This window comes from Cyphomyrmex costatus, unplaced genomic scaffold (assembly GCF_001594065.2).
Source record: "Cyphomyrmex costatus isolate MS0001 unplaced genomic scaffold, Ccosl1.0 scaffold639, whole genome shotgun sequence".
NCBI classification, from domain to species: Eukaryota; Metazoa; Arthropoda; class Insecta; order Hymenoptera; family Formicidae; genus Cyphomyrmex; species Cyphomyrmex costatus.
In genome coordinates this window covers 1458735-1470736 of record NW_017280199.1, presented here as the reverse complement: position 1 = coordinate 1470736, position 12002 = coordinate 1458735, and the positions used below count along the sequence as shown (strand labels likewise).

Genomic DNA, 12002 nt, shown 5'->3' with positions numbered 1-12002 from the left:
ACGTTTCTCACATTATCATTAAGTGATGACGCGATGATAGAGAAATGATGCGCTTACTTTAAATTAAAAGCATTATCAACTTGATATAATGATTATTTTGATGAAGTAACAGAGATGCGAAAATGTTGAATCTCGACTGTTGCGCTAAATTGAAAAATTATTGAAACCACTGCTACATCAAAGCACAAAAAGTAATAATCTCGATAAATCTTCCATACATATCGCGTCAAAGCTCACATATACATTGATACACACAATGGAAAAATTATTAAAACCCATTGCTATTTTAAATACAAAAAAGTAATAATGCTCGATAAATCTTTCTCGCGCACTACCACAACTCGAACATTTAAATACTCGGCTATTATTCCCGTTTCACTTATGTATCTCCATTCACGGAATTACACCGCGCGAACGATACGAATATCCATTCGTTGATTTCGATTCGCCGTAGGATAAACAGGAACTGTTATTTACACGTTTGTCGCGCGAAAAATGTGATACTTGAAAAATCAGATAGTTCGGACGGACGCGGGTGATAATACGCGCGGGGAATTTAATTTCCACGTAACTGGTGAGCGCTTATCCATCTATTTCACCGGTTTTTTTTTCTTTTTTTTTTTTGGAGTCTACCTCGTGTTTCCCTCTCGGAAAGTACGCTGTCGCTCACTGGCAAGATATTAAAAGACCGTTCGTCAAATGTAACACGCATCGTAAAACAATCCTGGCCGCGCGCGTAGGCGAAACTTCATTATATTATCGTGCTTCAATTGCTCGTTATCGTTGCGTCGCGTATAATTATATACCTGTATTCGCGAGCCAGCGTGGCTGCTTAGTTAACGTTATTCGTGGTAAATCATCGTTCGCATGTCGTGCGATACTTATAATACCATTAGCAGGATAAAAGAGAGTAGGAGAAAAAAAAGGTAGGATTATCACAATGTTCGTTACGAGAGCGCGCGATTTATATTTTGCATGAGTGCAGTTGCGGAGGAATACTTGCAACCGACACTCTCATTTACAAGTATTCATTATTGCCGTCGTCGACTTCTTAATTAAGGGTACGCTTGTCTGCTCGTAGTCTCATTTACTCGACGACCGTAACTAAAAGATCAACTTTTCTGCACCTCGAAAACTATGGAAGCTGCTTAACAATAATCCATTAAGGATTGCGTTACGTGCTTACGATATTTTCACTTTGATCAGCTCCGTAACTTTCGCATCAGTTGATGTTTCAAGCACGATAATGTTTAATTAATTAGTCAATTAATAATAATAAAAAATTTAGTGAAGATTTATTATTTTATACCTATAATACAGAGAAATTTTTTAACTTTTTATTAGTTGTTCTCTTTAAATTGATAATTTTTTTACATTTACCGCGTTATATTAAAAGGATAACAAAATAACGTTCGTTGAAGCTAAACGAAAAAAAAAACGTATATACGAAAACAACGTTTTTGAATATCTAAAAATTTAGTTAAATCAAGTCTGCAAAAATAATTTTATAATATTAAACCATCAAAATAGTGTTATGTGTGACGCTCAAATTGGTTACTGTAATGTCAAAATTTTTTACAGCATTGCTTATCATTCAGTTCCTTGCATAATTAAGTAGATACTTTGATAATTTAACGAAATTATTTCTGATCTGTATTTACTTAAATTTTTAGATATATCAAAAAATCGTTTTTTCCCGTATATTAATGCATGAATATTTCTATAAAGAATAATAAAGAGAAGAGAGAAATATTACAATACATTCGTATAATACAATATACGAATAGAACACAAAGCAAAGCTTCCAATTTGCGATGATTTTGTCTCATTGTTGATACATTTTACTTTGCATTCATTTTCGCGCCTCTGTAATATTACAGCCAAGGGAAAGCATTCACGTTCAATTCGCTTTATTAGCTTTGACTCTCCTATACTTTCCAGTATAAGGGTTGATAGCTTATCCATTAGATTATCTGATGTATAAAAGCTAGCTATACGTGCCGCAGAGTCGATGGGGGTACAACCGCATAACGAAAGGACCGAGTAATACGCCCGCGCGCGCATTGTTGCGGTTATCCGACGGCACGCTTGCTTTGCAGTCCATGCGCCACAACATTAATGAACGTTCACCTACGTCGTCTGATAAGAAAGTAAAGCGATATTAAATAATAGCAGGTATACATAATTACGAGATAATCGCTAATATAATAAATTAATGATAAATTTCGCTCGTTTTACTGTAGAATAAAAAGGAAACGGGTCATACAAAATGAGCTCAAAGGTAGATGAAAACTAATTAATCGTTTATTAAATATAATATATAAATATTGTATTAATGAACAGAATATTTCAATTCGATTTACTTATTCTTAGCTGAATAATTAGACAATTGACAATTTAATATTAATTATAAATTAATAAAATAAAGGTAAAATGTTAGAACAAATAATTACGAAAATAACAAAAGACAAAAACCGCATCGAAGCTCGGATATAAAGGTAGTAATAAAAATAATATATATATTATATATATAATTAGTGTTATAATTTTATATTGTTTTTACTGCTATATTTTTGTATGACCGATTTTCGATGTAGCTTTTTTGTGATTATTCAATTTAACATTTCACTTTAATATTTTAATTTATTAATTTATTTATATAGATAGTCAGTTGTTCATCTGAGGATAACTGAGTTGAAACGTCCTGCCACTAATATTTATATATACATACGTATGTATATATAATGTGTATATATCTATACATATATATTAGTCTTTTAAGAAATGATTTTATTAAAATTAAAGCAAAGTGTAACGGTTTATAATTCTTTCTCTAATGAAGAAGTAAATGATTCAAAAAGGAAGTTTCATGGAACTCATTTACTCGATAAATGTTTATAAATACGTATTGTTTGATTGAGAAAACGTACAACAGCATGACAATATTGTAATTGTGCGTAATAATACGATAAAATTTGTCATATAAATGCAGTATATTTGAATTCATTGAATTTACGAACGCGCAACACAAACATTGTCCAATTTGATAGTAAATTCTTTTCTTTCCTTTTCTTTTGTGTACATTGACAAGCGAAATAATTGTGCCAGTAAACACAATAGTGACATGTCTTAATCACCAGGTTTCTACGTCGATTGTGATAACGGGAAAAAATTTCGCGCTCATCGAACGACGAAACAATTTGCCTCAATTGGTGATTTTTCTCGACCAAAGTACATGTTAGAGAAAATTCATTAGCATGTATTACCAATTCAATGGCCGTAGGTTTTCATTCGCATAGATTACGTAACGTTCATTAAAACGTTTTACGTACGTTGTCGAAAACACCACTGTTTTTCCGGACAATGAATTTTTCACGTAAGAAGATACTGCGACAATCACTAACTCGTGACATACATTTACACTTGAGCAAACTACATAGTGCGTTGTTGAAAGTTGAACGCAGTTCACCACGTTGAGGTCTTTGTTTAAAATTTCCGTTCAAAGATAAATACTTTTCTTCCATAAGTAGAAAACGTTGTCAAGAAGTTTCGAAAGTCCGTATATTCCGCGCAAATCCTCGCTCTTTATTTACACAGAGAAAAATGTTCTGGTTAAACTATCAAAAAGGTCCAACCAAAATGGCATTACTGAGGTTATGATAACCAGAAAATATAGTTATGATAACCAAGAATTCTCTGTTTGACTCATCAAATTGGTTTAACTAGAACATTTTTCTTGTTATACAGGATTGTTTAAGTATATTAGCCAACAACTTAACTTTTCTCATAAACATTCTTTTCAAATAGCATATCATATGTACTATTGAATATCGTACTCGAATTCAATCATACAATAACGTATAACGGCACAAGTCATGAAAGTCGTGTCAGAGAAGCAGACTCTTGCAAAATTCTGTGCTAAAAGCTCTCATAATACGCAAAGTAAGAGAGCCAATTTCGAAGAGAGAAAGTAATATAGGTCTTGAATAACGCAGCTTTGATATTCTAAAATTACCCGAAAGAACCGCTATCGTCGGTCACAATTTCAAAAAAATGTCTAATTTATTGGTTTGTAACGGTGGTAAATCACTTCCACTTAGTCTGACCAGAACAGCCCGTATCTACTGTGTGTTTTATATGCCTCATTCATCCTCGAACGCAATCGCGTGGGCGAATGAAAAACACAGACACGTATACACCGCGTCTTCTACAGACGGGTCTTTTTCATACGCCGTATGCTTCAACAAGAACATCGCATTTTTCTTCAGCTATCTTATTCGTCGCACCTTTGAACTGAAGAAGAGAAAAAAGACCCGAGAAAATATCTTTCTAAAGTGCGTTGTCACGTCTACATATTTTACACGTCGGAAGGTATGTATCGGATTACAACTGAAGCAAATATAGTTCTTGAAAGATGTCTATTATCTTGATACGTCACATTAAATGGTTACGTTCCGTTATTCACTGCAAGTACTAAAAATCTATAATATACGTAACGTGATTATAGATTTCCAGTACTTTCAGTGAACATGTATAACGAAACGCATCCAATTATTGAATAAAACAAAGGAAGAAAGAAAGCTTCAAAAGTATAATTGACTTTTTTATGATTTACCTTATTAAAATAAATTATTTTTATTATAATTATTTCGTTAAATTTAATAAAATTATTTAACATAATTATGAACACAAATTTACAATTTACGCGGACGTACATATGTATAATATTTAATCTCTCGAACATTTTCCGCTGGCAAAAAAGCGATTTTACCGCTAATTCAAAAGAGTCAACTTAATCATGCTGACGTATAGACGAACTTATTATTCCAATCAATTTCTCATTAAATTGTCAAACAAATACTCGCTGTCATCTCGAGACCGGAATCGACGCGTCCTAATTTCTGGTCATCCATCCAGAAGTTCAATCGTATTGCAATCGCGCAAGCTGAATGAAAAATCGAAACACCTGAGCGACGTCGCGTGACGGGAATACGACGTGGAACACGTCGCTCCGAAAATCACCCGTCGCGAACGACCGAAACATAAAGGCCAGCTCAAGAGAGCCCTGCGGACGGCGCTCGAAGAATACACTGTCTCTCAGGTACTCGACGGTCACCTCGTAGCTGGGATGGGCCGAGAGAGAGCTGGTGAATAGTAATCTGCACGGAGCGCGCTGCCTTATAAAGCAAAGACCTACCGCGTTGTGGGATGACGTGTGCCATTTCTATGCAAACTACATGTATGTATGCAGGTGGTGGCACCGGGCTACACGTTTAAGGCGGCGGATAGGCAGACGTAATGCCCTGATGCAGGCTAGCATTTTGGTTGCTGTTATATATACGGCTCCTCCTTGCCGTCTGAAACGCCATCGCTTTACCTCTCTCAGGTTCTATTCGTCACCTTCTACGTCCTCGCTCCACCTGTCCTCTTCGTGCTCTTACCAGCTCTTACGTCCTCGTCGATTGACGAGACCAGCCCTTCGCCTTATCTTTGATCCTTCTACTCGTTTTCTAGTTCGCTATTTTTATACTTTCGTTTTATTCCTCGTTGCGACTTCGCACTCAATCGTTCTCTTCTTCTGTCTCTCTTTCTTTCTCTCTTTTTTTTTTCTCCTTTTTAACGTTCAACTTCGTTGCTTTACTCGTCGTCTTACTTTGTCGACGTCGATGGAACATATAGTTGATCGAACGACATGAAACAGAAGGAAAAAAGAATACTCTGTCAGATGCATGAAACCGTTTATTGATTTCCTAACGAGCAGGAAGCTATCACGAGGCGGACTCTATATTTTGAATTCCGTCTGCCGGATGAAATCCTGATGGTGGAAAAACCGAGTGCAGATCTTTCTGAGATTGAACCAATATTTCTACTTTTGTTTCCTTTTTTCTTTTTTATTTCCAGAATATGTAAGACTTTTTTCGAGTTGCGTTGAAAATATGATAAGGCTTCGGGCAGTGACTATGTGCTCCATTTTTGTTGGGGTGACACGACCAAAATCGACCAAACACTAACAAGCCCCAGCTTGACTGTCACGCCCGCAAAGAGGAGGGCTTTAGGAGCAGGAGGGGGAGGGAAAAAGACAGAGAGAGAGAGAGAGAGAGAGAGAGAGAGATATGCGTGCACGGAGTCAGCAGGGCTAAATTACACGTTCGATAAAATAAGCGCAGGGGGCACACAAAGCGTGCCCGTGAAGCGCTCAGCCACACGCGCACGGATCCTTTGTCCGCAACTGAGCGAACGTGTTTTTCAGGAATTCGCGAATTTCGGCGCCCCGATTGCTTCTGTCTGCGTATATGCATCCGCGCGCGCGGCCCACTTACCCCTTTTACTATATGGCAGAACGCGCATCCCTTTGTTTTCCAGAGGCCTCCATTATGCTTTCCAACATGGACAACCAACCGACAAGTCAAGTCGTGCGCAGTCGTACAGCAAATAACATTGTACTTGAAGTAAGAATAAATTACTGTTACTTTTTTCTTTTATTTCTTTTTATGATGCTGTAAGTGCACAGCTTCGTCTATTTACTTGTATAGTCGTTATCAGTTAGTTTAGACTTTAGATTCTCCGACGTTCCCCATTCTTGAGACTCATGCATAGAAAATTCGAAAATTTTTCAATTACTTCAATATACTTAATTATTTAAACAATAAAATGCTTTTCGACGTTTGTATTTTACAATAGAAAGTGATTTAAATGTTTCCGGCATGTTTATCGACTGTTAAACTATTTTTATATTTTGCTTCGGTATAATAGTAATAAATTAATGGGTTAAGTTAATATTAAATAATATATTAGAACGACAAAACAAAATGTTTGAAATTATAAAATATTTACATAACTTGTTTTTAGTAAATTATGTAAATGTTTTCTCTCTGTTGAGTAACTAAATTGGTTCATTAATTTAATTATTATACTGAAGTAAAATATCAATATAATCTAGCAATTTAGGAACATGTCGGAAATATATAAATTTCTGTTGCAAAATGCGAACATCAAACAACATTTTTTTTCACATAAAGGATTCTATTGTTTTTAGAAACGATTTTAGAGGTTTGTTTTTTAGAACTGTCCATTACGGAGTGCAACATCCAACTAGCGAATAGTAAACTGTACGTAAAACCTTCGTACGCTAGATTCGTTCTGGGGTTAATGGAAAGATTCTATCCGGCATGGATTGATAACGTAGTAATGGAGCCAGTTTTCATTGCTTCGAATCTTTGAAGTGCTTAAAACGAAAAGTGAATTCCCCAATGCTCGACGCACAAACACACCCATACAAATCTGTACTCCATAATTTACCTGATAATTTACCGTGGGGGATTACTACATGATGGATGCTGAACACGGAGTCCGCAACAATCGTACATTCTGCATTACCGTAGCGTTGTAATTAATTATTTTCATTCATTATACCGTACACAATGATGTTTGCTAGCATTAAATTAGACAACGGAAACTCGCAGCAGCGAATACCTGATGCTTCGATCTAAATAATTCGAGTTGCTTTTGGTTAAATAAAGTGTTGAAACTTCGTTATCGTGAAACAGGTACAACATTCGATGCACGCAAAATTGAGTAACTGACACGATATGCAGAACAACGTGGAAGGCTATAAATAAACACCATACGTTGTTTAAAATGAGATTAGCGTCAGATTGCGACGACCGCATGTGCATGTAATAGCAATTTTAAGTAACTGGCAATGTGATTTATATATTATTTCTGGAAATATATTTTTCCTCCTTCTCTCATCAAATGACGCATTTAACGAGAAGTTTCTGTTTAACTTCACCTAACTTTACGTCCGGAGATTAAATTTCCCGTTTATTTGCCATTTCTTTTTACAAGCGGTTAAAAGACTTTCCGAAATTTGGCATCCATGGAAGCCCTCGTATTTCCAGTTCCGCCTCGATACTTTGATGAATACGAGTAGCGGCCAAACACGCGCTCGCTACTTTCAGGCTTCCAGAACTCGATTTGCCGCCACACCTATATATACAAGATAGACTCGAGATACAAGGCGTTTAGAATGCCGAACTTTTCCACGGCTGAATCGAATCCCCGGTGAAAGGAAGACCCACGTGAGAGTGGTAACGTGGATGCCTTCCTCACACGGATCATGCGAGTTGAACTTTCCTTCGTATAATATACCTGTTTTCGTGAATTAAAGATATTTGTACAAAGATACAAAGCGTATCTTATTTCGCGCACACTTCACCGAATGCACTTAACAAGGGAACGATTTTACACCGCATTGTTACCATTTCGTGATAATAAATTTTCGGTTTTGTATGAACAACAATAGAATGCGTAACGCAAGACAAAATGGTCAGAAATACATTAAAAAGATATTTCTTTTATTTGTATTACCTCTGGCAATGAGAAATATTCACATTTTATTCTGCATTCTGTAGTTTCGATTAAACAAAGAATCATATTGAAATTCAATACTTTTCACATTTATAATTTTAGATTTATTTTCTTTTGGAAGAAAGAGAAAGAGAGAGGGAGCGTTATACAATTTTATAACTTTTAATAACTACTTCATTTAGATAATCATATCTGATTTCTTACTCAAGACTTATCGAAAATCTGATTTCTACCTTAGAACTGTTACATTACTTGTCGAAGATGTCAATATCTGGAATTAGGTTAATTTGACCTACATAAAGCTTTCAAATTTAAGAATCTAAAAAAAATTCAGTCTTTTGGTTGTTCAAACTGAATAAGATTTAATCAATCAAAATTGAATATACTTATACGCGATGTGTGAATGTATATATATATATATATAGGATAAAATAATGACGAAGTAGAATATATGATCTGCATTGTGCCTCTTAAATGATATGGATCAGTGTTCCTAGTCAGTTTTTACACATAAGACCGTCTTAATAGTATAGTGTTAACCAATCATAAAGTAGTATTAACATTTTAAGACATTAATTAAGACACTTTTAAATAAAAGGCCCACTGTAAATACCAGTCCTAATAATCTATCTTATAAATTTTCTTTTTTTTCTTTAAATAATGGGAAAAAAATGATACACATTTATATTTGATAGAAATTTGCAATCTCTTTTTCCATGTAGCGGAAACTCGATTCGGAAGTTTCTTTGTTTTACTCGTAACTATACGAGTGTTGAAAGATTCGGTTCGTAGTAATTCCGAAAGTAACATGAATAAAGTTTTGCAAATGCGACATGAACCGTCGCGTTTTCAAGAGCGCATCCCGTATGCGCCCAGCCACGCATATCTTTTTTTTCCTTTTCTTCTCCTTTTTTTTTATACGAACGCGTTCGCATGGCGTAAAAGGCATGTACGTCCGTTACGTATCCATGGATTATTCAAATGAGGTCAGGACGAGAAGCAGGCACATTCGAGCTTGCCATACCAGCAGCGCAGTCTCCTTGAATCGTAATCTGCTGTCGAGGGCAAACATCCTAAATCACCTACGCTGCCCGGAAATAGGTCGTATCCATGAAAATTTTAACAAAGCGTGCGCGCATGGGAAAAAAATTCTTTTGCGTCTTTTGCTCTTTCGACTGCATCACAAATACCGGGAATTTCGTTTGTCAAAGCAGTGTGGTGAGGCGCGCACTCACATTATTTAAACGATGCAAAAGACCGCAATCAAAATATAATTGCTTTCGATATCGCGGATATGCATCATGTATAGCGATCAAGTAAATAAAACTCTGCTATATATATGCATTTTTCTTAATGGACAAAGAATGCGAAAAGCAAGAATTAGAATTAGCAGGAACAAATTTTTTTAATGCAAATAAAAACTTGTGGTGAAATGTGTGTATGGGCCATTTTTATGACAACTCGCTGCAAAATTCACCAAGTATGCACTATTTTATATAATACTATATATATTATACCTAGTATATTATTCAACTACTTAGCTATGGAAAAATAACAAATAAATCGATTTTTTTTTGTAATAAATATATTATTTAAAAATAATTAATTCTTATTAAAAATAATAATAAGGCTCAATGTTAGAATTAATTTTTTTTCGTTTATTTACGGATATTTTATACCTAGGTATATCTATAAGATACGTTTTATTTTTGTGAGTGAATGGAATAGAGATTATATTCTCTCACTTAGTTCATATAAAAATTTTCGTAAATAAAATTTAATTCGAAACTCAAGTACTTTTTTCCGTATTTTTACATATACGCTATTCAAATAATACCACAAAACGTCGTTATGGCGATGTGCAAACTACCCCATAACTTGCACAGTACATTTCCCCGGTGATTTACATCGAAAGAAATGAGCAGAGCCATGCGAGAACACAGGTCGTCTTCTTAAAAAATTTAATAACAAGGGTAATTCAGAAAGGGCCCGAGCGTGGAAAGTAGTTTCTAATTCACGAGGGTCGGAGTAAAACAAGCGGAATTCAGGCTCAGTTCCGCGTTTGTTTTCTGCCATCGTTCCACCGCCTTTAACTTTTATTTTCCTTTGTCTTGATAAAAAAGTTTGCTGCCGGCGGCGAAGCTGGCGATAGCCTTGCTCTGTAATTGCGGCGTCGTTTGTCGAGTTTCCCCCTCGCCAAGACAATCGACTTAATTAAATTACCGTGATTATACCCGCTGGTCATCTTTCTTCTCTTAGATCGACGCGTGCCCTACAACATCCCGTCGGATTGGAAGGCCCTTTGGTTCAGCAATCTCGACGAATTGCAGAGAGTGAACGAAGCGAACGACAACAACACCGTTTCTAACGTCACGGTGCAATTGGGCGGCACTGCCTTCCTGCACTGCAAAGTTCGCAATTTGGCGGAGAGGACCGTTTCCGATGCCGAGGTAAGAAAGCAACTATGTGTAATTCTTTGCGCCGTTGCGAGAAATTCTTAAAAGAAGCGACGATTTTCAACGAATATAGGCGAATCGAGTCGTAATCGGTGCTTTCAAGTACCGATGAATTGATTTCTCTGGGATGATTATTATGCCTCTTTTGGTAGATTCTCTTTTCGAGGTCCTTTTCGTGCTTCTCTGTACATCTCATAAAGAAAGACGTGACTTAAAATTTATATTTGCATGTAGAGCTATGACATCTACAAGGCGAAATAAATTTCAATATATTTACGTACTCAAAGACGCAACAAATTTATTTGAAATAATTATTCATTGATGCGAATATTTAATTATACGTATGTTTAATTACCAAAAATATTAACTCAGTATGTCACTCGTTTCTTGAAGAATCGAGAAAACGGTAGAACATTTATAAAGTTCAGTAAAAATATCAAATTGTCATAATCGATATATTTTTTTAAATTTTTATTAATAATATTTCCCGATGAATCCCAATGAATTACTTAGAGTAATACAATATATTTTAGTATCTTTTAGATTCAGGGAAAACGCTTCTATTTTATGACACTTTATTGTAAATCATTTACATAGGGATAACGTATGAGAAGTTATGCTAATGTCTACGCAATAGCAACACGAACGTAGTACATGGTTAATCTTGTCGGTGTAACCATAGAACAACTCCATACAAATTTATTCATGTACACGAGCGTAATGGCCTCCTTTCGCACATCCTCTCTGACGCTTCGAAGTGGTAAGGCGATCGATGATCGCGACGCATTGAATCCTGCTGAGAGCATGGCAATCGGTATGCGATTCCACAGAAACGACGAGTTCGTATTGGATAGATGCAGTAATGGCACCTGCTTGAGATGTCTTTATCCAACTTCCGACTTTCCACCGAAAGATCGATTTTATCCCTCGTCGTCCTTATTTCGATTGACCGTCGATATCTCATAATACCATAAGACGGAAGAGCAAAAAAACGGTGCTAGAGACATCTCTTCTACAGGTCACTACTGCATCATCTTATATTTGGCATTGATACGTTAAATCGCTCGCGGGAACGTGCAAGATTGATGCAGGCAAAAAGTCGATGACCGCGACAAATCTGCCCCAATTCGAAAAGACATCCTTGTAGCGACGACGATTTGGTACGGGAACTTAGGA

The 12002-nt window shown here is 35.9% G+C and overlaps 1 protein-coding gene across 1 annotated transcript in view; it reads left to right on the top strand.

The window, feature by feature from the left end:
- dpr12 (defective proboscis extension response 12) overlaps positions 1-12002 on the top strand; it is a 140265-nt gene that overhangs the window by 23103 nt on the left and 105160 nt on the right. The window contains exon 2 of the mRNA XM_018547396.1: positions 10630-10820. Within this exon, the coding sequence (XP_018402898.1) occupies positions 10630-10820 (191 nt within the window). The remainder of the gene's footprint in view (positions 1-10629; positions 10821-12002) is intronic.